Source organism: Schistocerca gregaria, chromosome 11 (assembly GCF_023897955.1).
Source record: "Schistocerca gregaria isolate iqSchGreg1 chromosome 11, iqSchGreg1.2, whole genome shotgun sequence".
NCBI lineage: Eukaryota > Metazoa > Arthropoda > Insecta > Orthoptera > Acrididae > Schistocerca > Schistocerca gregaria.
In genome coordinates, this window is record NC_064930.1 from 122,325,145 (window position 1) to 122,347,685 (window position 22,541).

The 22,541-nt window shown below is 41.3% G+C and overlaps 1 protein-coding gene across 1 annotated transcript in view; it reads left to right on the forward strand.

Moving 5' to 3' along the window:
• LOC126295057 (nucleolar and coiled-body phosphoprotein 1-like) overlaps positions 1–22,541 on the forward strand; it is a 43,773-nt gene that overhangs the window by 3,799 nt on the left and 17,433 nt on the right. Inside the window, exon 3 of the mRNA XM_049987304.1 lies at positions 15,986–16,109. Coding sequence (XP_049843261.1) covers positions 15,986–16,109 — 124 coding nt within the window. The remainder of the gene's footprint in view (positions 1–15,985; positions 16,110–22,541) is intronic.

The window sequence follows — 22,541 nt, forward strand, 5'->3', positions numbered from 1 at the left end:
CTGTACAAGCTGCTGGTACAGGGGGTTCCTGTGTCGCACGTCCGCCTTCTCCAGTCGTACCTGCGCGGGCGCACCTTCCATGTGCGCGCTGACGGTGGCGTGTCAACGGCGCGCCACATCCGAGCAGGAGTACCGCAGGGGTCCGTGCTTGGCCCACTGCTGTACTCTCTGTACACCGCCGACGTGCCAAAGTCGACGCCGAGGGTGCACCTGGCGCTCTACGCGGACGACACCGCCATCTACACTCGCAGCAAGGACGCGCAGCTAATGCGCCGCCGGCTGCAGCTCTCCTGCAACGAGATTGGAGCCTGGGCCACCAAATGGCGGCTCAAGTTCAACGCCGGGAAAAGCCAGGCGGTGATATTCACGCGCCGCCGCATTCCCGACGCGCTGCTGCAAGTGCGGATCATGGGAGGCCCCATCCCGTGGTCGCGCACAGGAAAATACCTCGGCGTCACCCTCGATCGACGCCTGACGTGGGGTCCACACATCCGGGAGCTGAGGGGCCGAGCGCTCGGCAGGTTGCGCCTGCTGTACCCGCTCCTCAACCCAACGACGACACTGCCCCCCCACTGCGGCCTCTCGCTGTACCTAGCACTCATCAGGCCAGTGCTGGAGTACGCGGCCGTGGTGTGGGGAAACGCGGCAGAAACGCACATCCAGACGCTGCAGCGTGTGCAGAATAAAGCCCTTCGGCTGGCTCTACACCTGCCGAGGGACTACGGCACACGCAGGCTGCACGACGCCGCTGGAGTCCAGATGTTGGAGCGCCGCTTCCGCGCGCTCGCTACACCATTTTATGAGTTGACGAGGACCTCCGAAAACCCGCTGGTCAGGGGGCTGGGAAACCAACCCCACTGGCGCCCAGCGACCAGATGGCCAGACCTGCTGCTGGAGTAATCCAAGCAGCAAGAGAAGAAAAATTACGAAGCGTGAAGACGTGAAGACGAACAAAACGTGAGGACCACAACGACAAATTGCGATCTCTGACGCAGGAACAGCAGGCCCTGCTTAACCTGCCCAAAACGTGCAGTGAATCCACGAGATGTCACGCACGACGACGACGAGAAGAAAGGCCCCAGTTCTCTCCAGACGCTGATCAGCGCAGCACCTGTGCCGGGAGTCGCGTCGCGTCGGTATCGTTGCTATAAGCAGCCTCGGATGCCGTAATAAGTCACTCGGGATACGCGTAACCATGAAATCGCTTTCGAGTGAAGTGCTAATTCTGGGATGACTTTAATGATCTATCTTCAGTTTGCGTATGTCGTATTTTCATGTGCCGCCGCGGGACAGACATTCTACCATTATTTATCGTGGCGTTTGGTGAACACTATCATCAAACTATGGCGAGCATTCACTTAAACATTTAATTTGAACAGTTATAGTTGCATCAGCGCATTAGACTCTGAACTGCTCTGGTAGTTGGATTGTGTGGATTCTTTTTGGTCCGTGACTTTCAGGAATATAGTGAACCTTTTAGAGTGAATCGGTTTTGATTTATGAATCCCAGACAATCTCCTAATTCCTCAGAGCTATAAGCTGTAGCTATAAGTGTATTTCTCAGTTGAAGTGGGCACTAGGAATTCTAATTACAGGCTTCACGTTTTGCTAATCACTTTCTGGTTGCCAATGTTGTAGTTAGAGAGCCAGTGTTGAGAATGGCAAACAGCATTAAATAAATCATAGGAACATTTAATATACAAATAATTCCACCCGCCGCACAACATATGTCGCTAAACGGCCGGGAAATGCATCTGTTCTACATGACATTCCACATTTATTATTCAACAAATAAATTCCACCCACCGCCCCACAACACCTAATCACGTGACCACGTTCGAAGTCCGTGAGTTCCACGGAGCGCCCCATTCTGCCATGAAGACTACTGAGGCCGCTGACATGGAGTACCTGGCAGTAGGTGGCAGCACAATGCACCTAATATGGAAAAGTATGTTTTTGGCGATGCCCGGATCATTTTGATCACATAGTCTACCTGGTACTAAGAGGTATACCAATAAGAAGCACACTTTAAAGAGGTACCGTATTCACTCGAATCTAAGCCGCACTTTTTTCCGGTTTTTGTAATCCAAAAACCCGCCTGCGGCTTAGAATCGAGTGCAAAGCAAGCGGAAGTTCTGAAAAATGTCGGTAGGTGCCGCCACAATGCATAGGGATTATACAAGGCCCATTAACAAATATAATAAATGAATCCTTCACATCAGGGACATTTCCAGAGCAGCTAAAACAGGCAAGAGTTGTACCTTTGCTTAAGAAAGATAATGCAGAAGACATAGAAAATTACCGGCCCATTTCCCTGCTGTCAGCATTCTCAAAAATAATAGAAGCAATTATGAAAGACAGATTAATGAATTATCTGAATAAATACAATCTTTTAAGCAAATCACAGTTTGGTTTTCGAAGTGGCAAAAATACGGAGTCAGCCATAGTAGAATTCACAAAAGTTGTACTTAATGCTCTTGATAAAGATGAGTGTGTCACAGGCATATTTTTGGATCTTTCTAAGGCTTTTGATACAGTCGACCACAAGATTCTATTAAATAAATTAGAAGCATTAGGAATAAGAGGGGTAGCTAATGACTGGTTTCGATCATACCTAACAGATAGGGTACAAAGAGTAGAGATAACACATACTTCAAATAGATCTAAACATTTAGTAAAATACTTATCAGAACCAAAACATATTAATATAGGGGCTCCACAAGGTAGCATATTAGGACCAATACTATTCCTGATATACATCAATGACTTTCCCAGTAGTGTTACTCATGGTGAGAAAATTCTCTTCGCTGATGACAGCAATATTATAGTCACTGAGAGAACAAGAGAACTCCTTACCGAGAAAGCAAATGAAACTCTCAAGGAAGTTTACGATTGGTCAATAAGCAACAAATTGACATTAAACATAAAGAAAACTAATGCCATGAACTTCAGTTTGAAGAGGAAAAATGACAATGTTAAATTAAATGTAGATGGCACCTCTATAGACTGTGTAACAAATGCAAAATTTCTAGGAATGAATATTGACTCTCAGCTGAAGTGGTGCGAACACACAAAGGTACTTGCAAACAGAATGTCATCAGCATGTTATGCCCTTAGAATTCTATCATCTGTGTGTAACATGCAGTGTCTTTTAGTTACATATTATTCATATGTACACTCAATTCTTAGCTATGGCATTCTTTTTTGGGGAACAAATCCACAAAATATGAACACAATTTTCAAACTCCAGAAAAGAGCCATAAGAATAATAACCAGAAATAGTAGTCGAGCTCATTGTAAAGATCTGTTCAAAACACTGGGAATTTTAACTGCTCCATGTGAACACATTTACCAGTCAGTTGTACACATCAAAAGTAACATTGGCAATTACTGCACAAACAGCTCTGTCCATGACCATGCAACAAGAGATAGACTCAACTTACATTTACCAAGAAAAAATAAACATAAAACTCAAAACAGCATTTTCTACCAAGGAATAAAACTGTACAATAAATTACCAAAAGAGATTAAAGAAATTTCAAAAATACACTTATTTAAGAAGGCAGCTAAAAAGTACCTGTTATGCAATACATTTTATACATTGAAGGATTACTTAGATAAAGCAGAGTAGGGGTTTGATAAAAAAATGTTATACAAACAAATAATAATAATAATGATGATTATAAAACATCCAATATTCCACATAACACCTTCACTTTATTATTTTTCTTCTTTTTTCCTTTCTAGAGACACTCTCCCCTCAAGCTATGCATAGCACAATACTAACACCTCTTCCTCTTTCTGAGCTCAACATCTCACTCATTATGAAGGGATGCTGACTCAGTTTTTCAGGATAGCAAATGGAACTTGCAGTACAGAAAATGGCCCAAGGATCACCTGTGTGTGTGTGTGTGTGTGTGTGTGTGTGTGTGTAGTGAGTGAAGTGTTATGAAACAATGTGTGTATAGTGTGTGCAGTGACTGATAGTGAAATATGAGTGAATAGTGTGGCATTACATTATTTAATGAGTTATTTGTAAATAAATTATTGTATACCAGGAGTAAAATCTAATGATTGTCTCTAACTAGAAGTCTGTAAATATATGTGTATACGAATTAGCTTATTGTAAATTGATCTAAGCTTGTAAATACTTTGACATGTCCTATATCCTTGTAAAAAGAGATCTACGGATGAATTAAACTACTACTACTACAAAACTTGTGCCGTCGAATATACGTAGCGCTATACAGGCATGCTTTGTAGGTACAAAGATAAGTACTGGCGCCAAAACCTCTGCGTCAGTAAATAAATTTTTAAAAAAAAGTGGAAGACGAGTTTTTTTTTCTCCGCCCCGAGTTTCGACCACTGCATTGTCATACATTATCCAAAGAAGTAAATACAAATTCCGTATTGTTCATCTGCCAATGTAGCAGCAGTTCAATGTACTACGAAAATCAGACTGGCATGTTTGTCAATATGGGCAACTTTACGTTCTGAATTTTTTCCTACCTGTGAGAAGAGATGGTTGCTAATAGGAACTTTTATGAATTGTGAATGGCATGCAGTATTCTCTTCACCATAAGAATGATACGAATATAAACATTTTGCCATGTATTCTTTCGTGTTTGATGCTATCTCATTTAAATCCTGTCTGCCTGATAAACTACGAAAGTAGAGTGAGACTACAGCAAACGCGGAAAAATATACGAATCGTGTCATGTTTATATTTGTATTATTCTTAGGCCTAATAGTGAGACAGTCAGAAATGAAGGACGGCAACTGACAAGAGTTTTAAATCTAATGTGACTCAAATTTCTGTGCAGAATTTGATGTACTAAAGAAGCGACCGCAAAGATTTTCAAACGGAGAAAAATTTTCGCCTAACTCTCGTTCAGAACATGTTCTATCATACGCAGACTATTATTTGGTTCTTGTTCATCATTATCAAAGAAAGCAGCAGTGTAAGTAACAACAAATAGCAGTCTCTTGCCGTTGTTTCGCTAATGAGACGATTCCTCTCTTTTTTTATTTATTTTTAAATTGTAAGCGGCGATAGCGTGCACAAAAGCAAGCCATGCCGCGAGCGGCGACAGGCCGTAAACACCCACTATCAGAATGCGACAAACAATGCATGACACAATACAGTAATGCATTTTCAGCTTAGAGTGACGTAAACACCTATAACAAAGAGAACGGCACTTATCAGATCAAAGAAAAATAAGCAATCAATTCAAACCAGACGAAGCACGTGAAAAAGGAAGGGTACCCGTATAAATACGGACGGAGCGCCTGACACATAGCAATGGCTACCTGGTAAAGCTTAACTGCTAAGCTCACGACTCGAACCAAACTACCGTAGCCGTATCGTCATTCATTCGACCTAAATTGTGTCTCATATTACAATGGACCAACTTTGTTTCGATTTGGAGGTGCTGCCTAAAACTCTTCCCTCTCCTTGAATTTCGAGTCTCAAATCTCAGGTGCGGCTTAGATTCGGGAAATTGTTTTCCCTTTATTTCGAGCCTCCCCAAGTAATATTTCAGAGCTAGATCAGAAATGTAAGGACTATAGTATGAAGATTAGCATCTCCAAAACGAAAGTAATGTCAGTGGGAAAGAAATATAAGCTGATTGAGTGCCAAATAGGAGGAACAAAGTTAGAACAGGTGCACATTTTCAAGTACTTATAATGCATATTGTCACAGGATGGCAACGTAGTGAAAGAACTGGAAGCGAGGTGTTGCAAAGCTAATGCAGTGAGCTCTCAGCTATGATCTACTCTCTTCTGCAAAAAGGAAGCCAGTACCAAGACTAAGTTATCTGTGCACCATTCAATCTTTCGACCAACTTTGTTGTCTGGGAGCGAAAGCTGGGTGGATTCAGGTTACATTATCAACAAGGTTTAGGTTACGGATATGAAAGTAGCTAGGATGGTTGCAGGTATTAGTAGATGGGAACAATGGCAGGAGGGTATCCACAATGAGGAAATCAAAGAAAAACTGGGAATGAACTCTATAGATGTAGCAGTCAGGATGAACAGGCTTAGATGGTGGGGTCATGTTACATGCATGGGAGAAGCAAGGTTACCCAAGAGACTCGTGGGTTCAGCAGCAGAGGGTAGGAGGAGTCGGGGCAGACCAAGGAGAAGGTACCTGGATTCAGTTAAGAATGATTTTGAAGTAATAGGTTTAACATCAGAAGAGGCACCAATGTTAGCACTGAATGGGGGATCATGGAGGAATTTTATAAGGGGGCTATGCTCCAGACTGAACGCTGAAAGGCATAATCAGTCTTAAATGATGATGATAATGATTTCGAGTCTCATTTTTTAGGTGCAGCTTAGATTTGAGTGCGGCTTAGATTTGAATAAATACGGTACATCAAACTTTTTTATGAATCACAAGCAGGGTCATCTTTTGGGGGCTGGGGGCACTTGAGGTGCGCCATTGCCCGGAATGGCAGGTTTTTGAGGCCAGTAAATTCTTAAATTTTAATATGGTTCCAAAAGGAAGAATTATACATTACAATGGAAGTTTTGTATAAATGAAGAAGTGTGAAAATAAGGTGGAAAAAACCTAGTCTATGATCTTGTTGAACAGACAGCAAAGGAAGCACTGGAGTTGGTGACCTTGGTTGTATTTTGATCGCCACTGGTAGTGTTGGCAACTCCATGTCTATCATGTGCTACCCTTGAAGTGTAACTACCTACATCAGCTTGGAAGCCTCTACAGAAGTGAAGAAATATGATAGCCTAACAATTCCAAATATCTACCAGAATATCACTGATCAAAACACTTTGTAAGGAGTAAAGAAAGGATAAGAAAAATATGCACTGCCTGTTACATGCAATAGTGTTTTGAATCCAGACATGATTAAGTTGAATTCACACATAGAGAGAAGTATGGCATCCTTCCCCCACCACTCTCTCTCCTTTGTATCTGCCATTAATACCATTTACATCGGTCTTCTTTCTCTCACAGTCTTCTAAAGTGACTTTTTCTGCTTCGTCTCTAACTTCTCCCAAGCTTTCCCTCCTTTCTTCTTTCCTTTTTTCACTCATTGTTCAAGCCATAGTCAGTTGGTATCAGCACCATAAATTGTGGTTAATTTGGTACAACTTTTACCTGTCTTTTTATTTGTGGCAAGAAAACAAAGGATAGGGTTGGTTCAAATGGCTCTGAGCAGTATGGTACTTAACGTCTGAGGTCATCAGTCCCCTAGAACTTAGAACTAATTAAACCTAACTAACCTAAGGACATCACACACATCCATGCCCGAGGCAGGATTCGAACCTGCAACCGTAGCAGGTGCGCGGTTCCGGACTGAAGCGCCTAGAACCACTCGGCCACCGTGGCCGGCCAAAGGATAGGGGCAGAGAGAAAATTTCAAATACATTTTTGTACTGTCACATACTTGTAACACCAGTGAAAAATATATTACACAAAATAAGTCAGATATGTTTCTGTGATACCGTTTAAAAAAAGTGGCTTAATGCCACCTGCACTCAGGGCTAATTGACCCACTCAGTCATGTCTTCACAAAAAGTGGTAATGGAATCTTGGGATAAAGTAAACTCAATAAATATCTCAAGAATAGACATCCAGGAGTATGAAGAACAAATAAAAAATCTAAATTTTGAAGGCAAGAACAGGGAATATTGAACTTTATTCAGTTAGTGATATAGTAAATATACAAGTGTAGTATGTTTCACCAAGATACATGTTACACTATGGTAAATATTTGCATAAAGAACATATCTTAAGGACACTGTAGAGTATGATATAGCCCTTACAACAAAAATTACTAAAGCTTTCGTACTTGAAAATAGCCACATTTTGGTAGGTGTATAATTCTTATTAAATCCTCCCAAGAATAAAATAGTTTACCTTTTTGTTCTGGCCATTTGCAGTAGCAGTTTGTCTCTCACATACAGTTCACTTTAGGAGCCTCGTCACTCACCCCAGTACCAGTTGTGGAATATTCTTCTTTGTCGTATAAAACTGTAACATATTTCCCAAGTGCTAATTTATCTTTAAACATTTTTTGGTGCTGGGCCTCATCTTGATCCTCAGATAAACTTTCAGAGTAACCATCATATTCTGGCACCATTTCGTCTTCATTTTGGGGTTATGTTGGCTCAGGCTAAAGTAACCCCTATATTTTGCAAAAATGTGCACAGTTTTGCTGAAGTGTTGAATATATTGTCTCAATTGTGTTTCACACAAACGTCAGGTTCTCACCTTATTACCTAGTAGTGACAGAATACAACATTATACTCACCATATTTTTAGCTTAACTCATGTGAATCGTCCAGGCAGAAGTTATTTAGTTGCTAAAATATTTTTTATGATCAACACTGAGTCCAGTGCTGCCAACACAGTAGTAATGCATCGAGTTCACAGTCTTCTAGATAATTCTTCACAAATTGTGAATGCATACTACAATGTTTTTTCCCCACTAACGATGTAAATAATTTTAAACTTTTTTCAGCGAGTGGGCCACAGTTGCCAGTAAAGGGCCAAAGTAATCCCAACTTACCGTATTCAAGATACTATAGAAAAACAGCTTGTCAAATCTTATTTTGGAGCTATAGCAACTAAAATGGATTGCATGAACTGTTTATCCAGCTTCATTTTGCTTCATACAGTTTGTGTAACAAGAACTGGATACAGCATATAACTGTTACTTTTCACTGCAGTAAATGAAAGTACATTCAAAACTGCTTGTTTTGAATTACGAATATGGCCACTGCATCTCGGAAAACACGCTTTCTCAATATTTGACCGTAGCCATTTCTCCTTTATGTGCTACAGACACACTAAATAGGTACTGGTGATTTGTACACTTCCTTCAACAAATAAGGCCCTGAGGTGACAAAAGACAGGGGATACCCCATAATGTTATGTCAGACCTCCTTTCACCTGCCGTACTGCAGCAACTTGATGCGGCACGGACGTGACAAGTCGTTAGAAGTTCCTTGCAGAAACATTGACCCGTGCTGTCTCTACAGCTGTCCATAATTGCAAAAGTTTTGCCAGTGCAGGTTGTTGTGCGTAAACAGTAGTTTCAGTTATGGCCCACAAATATTCAGTGGGATTCTTGTCGGTTGATCTGGATGGCCAAACCTTTCACTTCAATTGTCCAGAATGTTCTTCAAACCAGTCACAAACGGTTGTGGCCCTGTGACACGGTATCATAGTTTGGGAACATGAAGCCCATGAATGGCTGCAAATGGTATCCAAACAGATGAATACAACTTTTCCAATCAATTATCAGTTAGTTGGACCAGAGGACCTAATCCATTCCGTGTAAATACAGCCCACAACATTATAGAGATGCCACTCTTGCACAGCGCCGTGTTGACAATTTGGGCCCGTGGCTTCGTGGAGTCTGCACCACATTTTAACCTTATCATCAGCTCTTACCGACTGACATTGGGACTCACTTGACCAGTTCACGATTTTCCAGTCATCTGGGATCCATCTGATACTGTCAGGAGCCCAGGAGAGGCACTGCAGGCGATGTTGTGCTGAAAGCCCCGCACATAGGTTGTCTGCTGTCGTAGCCCATTAATGCCAAAATTTTGCTCCACTCTCCTAATAGATTTGTTCCTCATATGTCAGACATTGATTTCTGTATTTATTCCACGCAATGTTGCTTGTTTGTTGGCAGCGACTACTCTATGCAAAAACTGCTGCTCTCAGTCGTTAAGTGAAAGCCGTCGGCCATTGCGTTGTCTGTGGTGAGAGTTAATACTTGAAATTTGGTGTTCTCGACACGCTATTGAGACTGTACATATCGGAGCACTGAATTTCCTAATGATTTTCGAAATGAAATGTCCCAGGTGTCTAGCTCCAACTACCATTCCATTCCATTCCATTATTAATTCCCACAGTGTGACTACGGTCACGTCGACCTTTGTCACCACATTATTATGAATAGGATAGATCGATACCATATAGAGGAGATTCTGTCATGAACAGACACACCAAAATGTCTGTTATACCCGTGAGATTTTGCCTAAAAGACCATTTTCTAATGTAGAAATTACGCACACATTCACACAAGCAGAACTCCCACACACGTGACCAATGTCTGTCGCCACTGAGGCTAGGCACTGCAGCGTGTTACTTGATGCAATAGTTTACCAACAGCTGTATTTATTGTAGAAATTTATTTTATTAACTTTTTATGTGCTACCAGTTTTGGCATTACATTGATGACATCTTTGGGCCCCACACATCATGGTCAAAAATCGCCATACATGGAAGGAGCCATATAGGTGGATCCGTGAATCAAATTGTTATGTCACAGCTCTCGGTGGGCAGGCGATACAGACTCAAAGAGCTGTTGCATAACGATTTCATTCACGGATCCAGTTATATGGCTCCTTCCGTGTGTAGCGATTTTACGACTATGACGTGTGGGGTCTGAAGGTGGCATCAATGTAATGCCGAAACTGGTAGCACATAAGAAGCTCATAAAATAAATTTCTACAGTACATATGGCTGTTGGTAAATTACTGCATCAAGAAATACATGCCAGCCATTGTCACACCGTCCATAATGGATCAACGAAGATTGCAGTGTCTTTGTTGTGCCTGTCTGTGACTCAACATCTGCTCTATATGGCAAATAGCAATGTGCCCTTTTCATAATATTGTCATTATTTCATCCTGGGTCATCCTTTTCTTGTAAACACTTGTGACCTGGAAATTTATTGCTATAGAGTACAAATATTGCTGGGCAACAGTGCAGATTGGACCTTGATGCGAGGGAGAAGAATGCAGGACAGGGTTCAGCAAGATGTTAAAACATCGTGGCTGAGAGGGAGGGTGCCACAAACATGGAGCTGGGAGAGTAGAAATCATGCTCCTTCTGATATTTTAGAATATCTGAGTAAACTTTTTTTACCAATTGCATTCATTAGAAACAAGAAATATTTAAAGAAACGCAATATTATTACGTATCCAGTATCACCATCACAGAAGCTAATGGTGTACATAAGGGCCGGCCGTTGTGGCCGAGCGGTTCTAGGTTCTTCAGTCTGGAACTGCACTACCGCTACGGTTGCAGGATCGGACTAGTTCTACGTTCTACGGGACTGACGACCTCAGATGTTAAATCCCATTGTGCTCAGAGCCATTTGAACCATTTGTACATAAGGTAAGTTGAGTTTGGAATTTTTTAAGCAATTGAACTATATTTGCCCATTCTTCTGCTACCTGCTGTCTGTCATAAATTTGGCTGTGTCTGACTTATCGGACACTCGTGTGCTTAGTAATAATACAGTTAATTACAACACTCTGAATAAGTAATACTTTATTAATTACAACAAAGCTTATCTTTGTTCTCCAGGCTCAGCTGTAGCTATGAAACTGCACATGTGGACATGCAGTTCAGAACACTGTAGTGTTTAATAAAAAAGAAAAAAAGAAAAGAAAAGGTTGAAAATGTGGTAAGAAATGGAGAATAAAAAAGGGGTTTTATAATTATAAATGACCGTGAAAAAGGGAAAGAATGAAAAGCAAATCGTACTTCGTATTATTGAAAAGCTATTGGACTTTGTGTTACAGAAAAGCTATTGTTGGGGTGGTCCTTGTGGCGTTTTTGAGCAAAAGTTAAACCAATTTCCACAACAAAAATTATTGAAAAAAAGACAGAGATTAAAAAAATGTAACTGATGGGGAAAATGGCGTAGATAAGAATTCATCCATTACCAGGTTAAATGTGTTCTTTCGTGCGGCGTCCAGGTCTTCAAAATGTCTCCTTCATTTCTGCATGAAAAGTCTGCTCCGAAATCTTGCAGTTGTCCAGGAATCACTAATTTATACAAATAAAAATCATCTTGATACTGAATGCAATTTAATTTACTTTGCTACTTCCATCCTCCGAATTTCATAACTTCCACAAAATGAAACTTCCTGGCAGATTAAAACTGTGTGCCTGACTAAGACTCGAACTCGGGACCTTTGCATTTTGCGGGCAAGTGCTCTACCATTTGAGCTACCGAAGCACGACTCACGCCTGGTACTCCCAGCTTTACTTCTGCCAGTATCTTGTCTCCTGCCTTCCAAACTTTACAGAAGCTCTTCTGTGAACCTTGCAGAACTGCTTCTGTAAAGTTTGGAAGGTAGGAGACGAGATACTGGGAGAACTAAAGCTGTGAGTACTGGGCGTGTGTTGTGCTTCGGTAGCTCAGATGGTAGAGCACTTGCCCGCGAAAGGCAAAGGTCTTGAGTTCGAGTCTCGGTCGGGCACACAGTTTTAATCTGCCAGAAAGTTTCATATCAGCGCACACTCCGCTGCAAAGTGAAAATCTCATTCTGGTTCCACAATATGTCCACACATTATAATCAGATCAAGACTAGCTAATAAGTTTTTTACGTCTTCATCAGATCACGTGTGCCTTAAGCTTCTGCTCTCGAGAGACAATTGAAACGGATAGAAAAACAAATAAAGAGTTACAATTTTAGTACTTTCTCTGCCGTCGAGCGCTCATACCGCTGCGACGGTATAATTTTTATCTGAGGGAACGAGTGTAGCGTGGCAAAATTCAAAGTCCCGCTACAACACACAAAATGAGCTACAATTACTGAGTGTGGTGAATTGATACAAGTTCAGAATGGCTGTACTGTGGCTTCACTGGTCACTAGAAAATACAGTTTTGTAGACACTTGTTGACACGATTCTGATAGTATTGGTGCGTAGGTAGAGTTCACAGGAGACAGAAGTCTCTTTGGTGTGTGACGGTTGACACGGGTGGTGTCATGGCGAGCAGGCAGCACAGTGACTTTACTCCGACAGGAACATCCTGAAAGTGAGCGGAATCAGAGCTCGAACAGAACTGCCCTCCTGATCTCTGGTGACACTATTTCAGGGCAAAGGTACAGTGGTGGCACATCGGAAATACAGGAGGCACGGCTTCTTCCTAGCATATCATTACTGCCTCGTGGTACCTCTTTGCTGCACAGTATCTCTGCAGTGGTCAATATTTCTTTCGCCGCTACTTCACGACACCGCAAATTTGTATTATGAATCTTAATTTTAACTCCTGCATGCCACATCAGCTTTACTCTCAGTTTGTCTTTGCACTTTTCCATATGAAAAATTGTAAGTAAATCGCATGCAACAAGATATGTTTTGTTTCTTTCTGCAATGTATTCCTTCAGTGTTGACTCATAAGAAAGTCAAATAAAATACTGTAATTCAGTATTGCTTTCCAGTATATGTTAAGACATTCTTCACAATTGCAGGCAAAGGGGAATACTTTCACACTGTGTTACAGTTTTTTGCCAGTACAATACTGATGTTCGTGAATATGTGTTATGAGTGGATGGCTTTAAGCACATGGCCATATGTTAATCAGCTTTAAAAGTATGATGAAGTATTGCATATCTGTAGCTGAAGCAACTTTAGCCGGCCGGAGTGGCCGTGCAGTTCTAGGCGCTACAGTCTGGAGCCGAGCGACCGCTCCGGTCGCAGGTTTGAATCCTGCCTCGGACATGGATGTGTGTGATGTCCTTAGGTTAGTTAGGTTTAATTAGTTCTAAGTTATAGGCGGCTGATGACCTCAGAAGTTAAGTCGCATAGTGCTCAGAGCCATTTGAACCATTTGAAGCAACTTTCAGGAATATTTAATCTACTGCTAACTGATTTCCTGCTGTGTGCCGTGATGTTATCAAAATGGTAGAGATAAATCACTTATTCAAGAATGTTGTGATTAAATATATTGGCCGATAAGGATTATAACAACTGTATTTGTCCAACATTTTAATGAATTTATTCACTGGCTATACCAGCTTGGAACTAAACTTTCACCATTCAGTCTAACCTTGATATGAGGCTACACTGCATGTCAGTATCTTACCTCAGCTAAGATTTCCTATTCACATTTGTAATGTTCTCTGTGACCCACATTCTAAAAAAATAATTATTTTCCGTGAAATTTCATGGAAGATTAAAACTGTGTGCCCGACCAAGACTCAAACTCGGGACCTTTGCCTTTCGTGGGCAAGTGCTCTACCATCTGAGCTACCGAAACACGACTCACGCCCCCTCCTCACAGATTTACTTCTGCCAGTACCTCGTCCCCTACCTTCCAAACTTAACAGAAGCTCTCCTGTGAACCTCGCAGAACTAGCACTCCTTAAAGAAAGGATACTGTGGAGACATGGCTTAGCCACACCGTGGGGGATGTTTTCAGAATGAAATTTCCACTCTGCAGCGGAGTGTGCGCTGATATGAAACTTCCTGGCCGATTGAAAATGTGTGTCCGACAGAGACTCGAACTCGGGACCTCTGCCTTTCGCGGGCAAGTGCTCTACCATCTGAGCTACCGAAGCACGACTCATGCCCTGTCCTCACAGCTTTACTTCTGCCAGTATCTCGTCTCCTACCTTCCAAACTTTACAGAAGGTCTCCTGTGAACCTTGCAGAACTAGCACTCCTGAAAGAAAGGATATTGCAGAGACATGGCTTAGCCACAGCCTGGGGGATGTTTCCAGAATGAAATTTCCAAAAGAAACAATATTTCAGTTATCGTAGCGATCTGCCGGCACGATAACTCAGCATGTTCGGTCAGGGGGCTAGCTGTACTCTGTAATAAAAAAACTGAGTGAATGGATCAATAATGAACTTCAATGGGCGTCAGGGGACGTCCGCCACAAACAATTGCAACAAACTAAAACGAACAAAATGAGATCACAAAAAAAAGATGGTAGAGCACTTGCCCGTGAAAGGCAAAGGTCCCGAGTTCGAGTCTCGTTCGGGCACACAGTTTTAATCTGACAGGAAGTTTCATATCAGCGCACACTCCGTTGCAGAGTGGAAATCTCATTCTGGAATTATTTTCTGTGTTTTATTCTTTCTATTTTCTTGCACAAAAGTCTGTCACATGCCACAGTATCATTATGTTACAGGCCAAATCTGATGTCTGATATCAGTGTGTTCAACCGACCACAACTTTTTATAATTATTTTACTGATGTGGAAGAATAGACGTGTAATTTAACATTAATTTTATCTGCTATATGGTACACTGTCATACACTACACTGTAGATTAATGATTCTCTCTGAATTGGAAATACAAGACTTGGAAAAGTTTTTAAAACTTTAATTGAACAAACACCTGTATATTTTTGTCTGTCATGTTGCGTAAAATTTAGCAAAATGTTCTTGGAGTTTAAGATTCATAAATTTTTATTTATGATAGATACTTTTTCTGTATGGTGCTTTGTCCCTGATAAATTGATGTTTTCAGGTACTTGGCATTAAGTGATTCACTCCAGACAATACCTTCAGTTTGTGTCCTGATCATCCAAAAGTGCACTGCCACGCTATAATTGTCGTTATGTTGCACAAAGTGCTGCCAGCTCAGTCGGAAGCAGACTGCCTACATACAGTATGAGAGGTTGAGGATCCGTGGAACTTCTCAACCTGGCTACATCTACATTGGTACTCTGCAAACCACCATGCAGTGCATGGCAGAGGGTATGTTCCATTGTACCAGTTGTTAAGGTTTCATTCCAATCCTTTCACGTATGGAGTGTGGGAAGAATCATTCTTCGAATGTCTTTGCGTGTGCTGTAATTATTCTAATCTTGCCTCCACAGTCTCTGTATGAGTGATACGTAGGGGGTTGTAATATATTTGCAGAATCATCATTCAAGGTCATTTCTTGAAACTCTGCTAGTAAACATTCTCAGATTAGTTTACATCTATCTTCAAGAATCTGCCAGTTGAGTGTCTGCACCGTGTTTATGGCACTTTCCCATGCCTCAAATAGATGTGTGACCATTTGAACTGCCCTTGTCTGTACCGTATATACTTGAGTGATCCGCACCCTCAAATAATCCATGCACCCCAATTTTGACAAAGAGGAAAAAAATATTTTTTTTGCTTTAATTTGTTTTATTTACAAAAAAAAAATGTTCAAAGGTTATGATGTGTTCAAAAGTATGTATAATAACAACTGGTTTGAAGCAGAGCTGCTGTACAGGTTGATACATTGTTAAAACGCAACCGGTTCAGCGGCGTGCAGCTGGCAGGCTGGCCCATTAGACGGGCGGGCTTCTGGGGAACATTATCACCACCAGCTGGAACTCTAAGCGTACCTACAATAGCAGAAAAATAAATGTGAATTATCTTGTTTAAGAATTTGTTAATATGGTATGTGAAATAAAATATTTTAGTCAATACCGGTACGTTTCCTTTCTTACCACTTTATTCATCACTTTCATCATCATCATCATCATCATCATCATCACCACCACCACTAGCGGGAGAATCATTGTCGTCTTCACCATCTTCCCATAGAGCGCCGTCCTCTGCTCCATCCAGTGAATTTGTGATTCCACATTTTTTGAAGGATTTTTCCACCAGTGGTTGCGGAATGGAGTCCCGCGCACTTTTCACCCATTCACAAATCTGGGACAAATATGGCTGTTTGATTTTTACACTAGGTGTGAACTTAGGGTTTTCATCAGCCATCTAATGCATATATTGCTGTTTAAGTGCAGCTTTGAATGGCCGATTTATACGCACATCTACTGCTTGTAGGATGGATGTCAGGCTTCCAGGGATAATCACCAAGTCAGTTTTCCCTTTTTGTAATTTGTCTCGCACTTCCTTAGTTGTATGTCCACGCAAGCAGTCCAGGACTGACAGGTTGCTTAAATTCAGTAACGCACCAGGATGACATTGCCAAACATGTGTCACCCAGTCAGTTATCAGTTCATTGTCCATCTACCCTTTCGGATTCACTCTCACTAATACCGGTATGCCTTCTAATGATATTTTCGGAGTAGTTTTCCTTTTAAATATCACGTAAGGTGGTAGCCTTTGTCCGTCGCCAGTTACACACAACATCACTATACATCTTTGTTTCTCCCTGCTGCCAGTTTGTATCATGATACTGGTTTCTCCTTTCCTGTACACTGTGTTGTCGAGCGGCATCTCAAAATAGACTGGTGTTTGATCCGCATTACCAATTTGCGATAATATATAGGACTGTTTATGGCACAGATTTATCACATAATGATGAAAATTCACTATTTTTTCCTCGTAATCGCCTGGAAGCCGCTGAGCAATAGTAGTTTTCCTCCGGAATCCTAAACAATTTCGGTTGCAAAATCTTGATAGCCAGCCCCAGCTAGCTTTGAAACTGGTAATGCCTCCTTCTTTGGCTAAAGACAATGCTTTAAGTTGGCACATCTGTATTGTCACTTCTCATCTACATAATCGCAGAGCCTTTTCTCGAGGTCCAGGTGCTTCGCTTTTTGGCTGCGAAATGCCCGGCGATTACTATTAGTTTCTTGAGGCTGCGTTTAATTTTTCGCCAGTCGTGAATACAACTCTCACTCACATTGTACTTTCTTCCTGCTGCACGATTTCCAATATTCTCGGCTTCTTCAATAATTTTCACTTTTTCTTTAGCAGTGTACAAGTGATAACGAGAACTTGTAGACATAATTAACAAGTCTGAAGACATTAATACTTCATTCCTAACGTGTTACTGATGCGTCACAGACTGAGGCGGCAACAATGCAGTAGTATAATGGGATGTATTGTTGGAGGCGGAGCAGTACCAACAATGTTTCGAATAATCCGTACACCCCAGATTTTCGTCATAAAATTCATGAAAAAACATGCGCGGATTATTCGAGTATATGTTCAGTATCCCCTGTTAGTCCTATTTGGTACGGTTCCCAAACACTTGAGTAATGTTCTAGATTAGGCTGCACCAGTGATTTGTAAGCAGTCCACTTTGTAGACTGATTGCACTGCCTCAGTGTTCTACCAACAAACCGAAGTCAACACGTGCTTCGCTAACAACTGAGCCTTTGTGATCATTCCGTTTCATATCCCTACAAAGTGTTACACTCAGGTATCTGTATGAGTTGTCTGATTCCAACTATGACTCATTCATATTGCTGTCAAGGGATAGTACATTTTTTTCTGGTTTGTGAAGTGTGGAGTTATTGCACTACTTTGAAATCTTGTCAAAATCTGACTGAATATTTATGCAGCTTCTTTCAGACAGTATTTCATTATCGGTAACTTCTTTGAGATAGTAGTTCATTATAGTTAACTGCACCACCTGCAAAAATCTAATGTTAATATTAACATTGTCTGCAAGGTCATTAATATACATCATGAACCCCAAGGGTCCCAACACACTTCCCTGGGGCACATCTCCAGTTACTTCTATAACTGACAATGACTCCATCCAACAAACATACTGCATCCTCTCTACCAGAAAACCCTCAATCCAGTCACAAATTTCACTTGGTACCCTATATGATCATATTTTTGACAATAAGTGTAAGTATGTTACTGAGTCAAATGCTTTTTGAAATCAAGAGATACTTCATCTACTGACTGCCTTAATCCCAAGCTTTCTGTATGTCCCGAAAAAAAAGTGCAAGTTGGGTTTCACATGATCGATGTTTTTGGAATCTGTACTGGTTGGTGTTGAGGAGGTCATTCTGTTCAAGATACCTCATTATGTTTGAGTTCAGAATATAGTCTAAGATTCTGCAATGAATCAATGTCAAGGATATTGGACAGTAATTTTATGTATCACTTCTACTACCCTTCTTGTATAGGGGTGTGACCTACATCAATGTCTACTCTACATCTACGTGGATACTCTGCAAACCACACTTAAGTGCCTAGCAGAGGGTTCATCAAATAACACTCACAACAATTCTCTGTAATTCCACTTTCGAACAGTGCGTGGAAAAACAAGCGCCCATATCTTTCCGTGCGAACTCTGTTTTCCCTTATTTTACTATCACAATCATTTCTCCCTACGTACGTAGCATCAACAAAACATTTTCACATTTGGAGGAGAAAGTTGGTGATTGAAATTATTTGAGAATATCCCACTGCAATGTGAATATCCTTTGTTTTAATTGCGTCCGCCCCAAATCCTGTATCACGTCTATGACACTCTATCCCTGTTTCTCGATAATATAAAATGCTCCTCTTTTAACTTTGTCTCAATGTACTCTGTTAATCCTATCTGCTAACGATCTGACACTGCGCAGTAGTGCTCCAAAAGAGAACGGACAAGTGTAGTGTAAGCAGTTTTTTTTTAGTAGATCATTTGCATATTCTAACTGTTCTGCCAATAAATCACAGTCTTTGCTTTACTTTCCCTACAACGTTTTGTATGTGTTCTTTCCAATTTAAGTTGTTCATAATCGTAATTCCTGGGTAGTTAGTTGATTTTATAGCCCTTAGATTTGATTGATTTATCAAGTACCCGGAGCTTAACAGAGTCCTTTTTGCACTCAAGTGGATGACCTCAAATTTTCATTACTTAGGGTCAGTTGCTGATATTCGCACCATACAGACATTTTTCATAATCATTTTGCAATTTGTTTTGATTTTCTGATGACTTTACTAGATGATAAATGATAGTGTCATTTGCAAGCAACCTAAGATGGTTGCTCAGATTGTCTCCTAAATCATTTATATGGATAAGGAACACCAGAAGGCTTGGGGAACACCAGAAATCACTTCTGTTTTACTCGATGACTTCCTGTCAATTGCCACAAACTGTGATCTCTCTGACAGGAAATTGTGAATCCAGTCACATAACTAAGACAGTATTCCATAAGGACCGATTTGTCTTCAAGCCACTTGTGTGTTACAGTGTCAAAAGTCTCTGGAAATCTAGGAATATGAAATCAATTTGAAATTCTTTATCAATACTGCCCAACAGTTCACGTAAGTAAAGAGCAAGTTGTGTTTCACAAGAACTATGTTTCCTAAATCCATGTTGACTGTATGTCAATAGAATATTTTCTTCAAGATAATTCATAATGTTCAAACACATTACATGTTAGAAAATCCTGCTGCATATCAACGTTAATGATGTGGGCCTGTAATTTAGTGGCTCACTCGTACTGCTTTTCTTGAATATTGGTGTGACCTGTCTAACTTCCCAGTCTTTGGGTCTGGATATTTCATGAAGTGAGTGACTGTGGATGGTTTGTAAGTGTGGGGCTATTGCATCAGCACACTCTGAAAGGAACTAAGTTGGTATATAGTCCAAACCAGAAGACTTGCTTGTGGTTTAAGTTGCTTCACTACTCCGAGGATATTCATTTCTAGGTTGTGGGATGTTTACTTTGTCTTCTTTGGTGAAGGGATTTTGAAAGGCTGTGTTTAGTAACTATACTTTAGCAGCACTGTCATTGATAATATTTTCATTGCTGTCGCGCCACTAGCATACTTTACACATGACCAGAATCTCTTTGGATTTTCTGCCAGGTTTTTAGATAAAGTTTCATTGTTAAACTATTATAAACAACTCACATTAAATTCAGTGCAATTGTTGATGTCCAAAACATTATGAAAAGGGTGGATGGAGATCTGGAGAAATCCTAGTCCTTCATTCTTACCTTCAATACCAGCAAACTTCCATAGGCAGACTTTCTTCATCTAAATGTGAAGCTGTATGCCCCGAACCCAATGCACTGTCTTAAATGCCAGTATTTTGCGGTTATTACCCTAGGGTGTAAGGTAGAACTGCAGTAAGGCTTCTCGTGAAGGAGTTGGCTGTTCGTCTCGTGCCAAATGTATCAACTGCTCTGGAAACCGCCCTGTTTGGAGTAGAGACTGCAGAATCTTTCTAGAGGGATGTAAAGTGCAGGAAATAAAAACAACAAAGCATATCTGCTATGAGAGGCCAAAAAAGATTTACAAGTCCATGCAGCTTCCCACATTTGCTACATCATTCGCGTCAGTCCTTCATAAGCCTACTCCAAAAGTTGACGTGTGTATTCAAACGGAGGTTTTGAGTGTGAGCACTAACACCTGCAAGCGTTTCAGAGCCTACAGCCTCCTAGAATGGCAGACAAAGGTACAGTGGTCAACTGGGCAGAAGCCCAAGCACCTCCAGTATGGTCATTACCACTCCTACTTCAGCATCAGCAACAGCCTCCAAACAGAGGAAAGCTGATATCGAGCAGCAACAGTAGGTAAATCCAGTAGTAAACTGCTGGACCATACGACGTCATTCTACCTGATTCTTCATCTGACTCTTCTTCCATAGCTAATAGAGTATGAGGTTTATGTGGGGCAATCATCTCGCCCAACGACTGAATCTTCACCCACTGCAGACTCCCAACCCCAGCGGAGAGACAGGGTGAAGGTGCTACCTTCTATATACGTGGCTCCCATACTTCAGGGGAACTTGCAGGGGTTCAGGACGCATGTAAAGAAAATTTGTCTACTATCTTAGGGTTGATCACTGTGTCTGTGTCTCCAAGAGACCTGATTCCATCCATCATACACCCCTGAGCTACGAGGCTATGCACTCCACAAAAAGGGCGACCTGAGAGAGAGCTAGAGTAGGCATATGCATTTTAGTCAGTACCGACTACCACACCTCAACTCTCTCCCTTACAACAAATTTACAAACAGTTACCGTATCACTGCACGTATGTCATCCATTGACAGTAAGTTCCCTTCACCTGGTCCCATATGATGCACTCGATGAAGAGGCTTTCGACAACCTCCTTACTCAGCTCCCCCACTTCTACATCCTCTGTGTCGATTTTAACGTACACAGTGTGCTTTGTGGCTTCGAAACTACTTGCCCCAGGGGTAGCGCGATTGAGAAGCTTCTTGTGCCATCCTGTGCATATTTGCTAAATACAGAACAGAGTACACACTTCTGCACTGCAACTGGGTCATTCTCTGCTATCAATCTCTTGCTTTGCTCTCCAGCTCTAGCTCACGATGCTCAGTGGGAAGTGGTCAATGACACGCACAGAAGTGATCACTTCCCGATCTCGATTCACCTGCCGAATGGAGGGGAGCCCGAAAGGAAACCGCTGCAGTGGGTACTCATTAGGTGAGACTGGACACTTTGGGGTCACCTAGCCTAGTTTGACTGTTGTGTCAATGTGGAGGCATATGTGGAGCATATTACCAAAATACTGACCTTACGACTTATCTTAGAAGAAAGATTAAGGAAAGGCAAACCTACGTTTCTATCATTTGTAGACTTAGAAAAAGCTTTTGACAATGTTGACTGGAATACTCTCTTTCAAATTCTGAAGGTGGCAGGGGTAAAATACAGAGAACGAAAGGCTATTTACAATTTGTACAGAAACCAGATGGCAGTTATAAGAGTCGAGGGGCATGAAAGGGAAGCAGTGGTTGGGAAGGGAGTGAGACAGGGCTGTAGTCTATCCACGATGTTATTCAATCTGTATATTCAGCAAGCAATAAACGAAACAAAAGAAAAATTTGGAGTACGTATTCAAATCCAGGGAGAAGAAATAAAAACTTTGAGATTCACCGATAACATTGTAATTCAGTCAGAGACCGCAAAGGACTTGGAAGAGCAATTCAACGGAATGGACAGTGTCATGAAACGAGGGTATAAGATGAACATCAACAAAAGCAAAACGAGGATAATAGAATGTAGTTGAATTAAGTCGTGTAATGCTGAGGGAATTGGATTAGGAAATGAGACACTTAAAGTAGTAAAGGAGTTTTGGTATTTGGGGAACGAAATAAC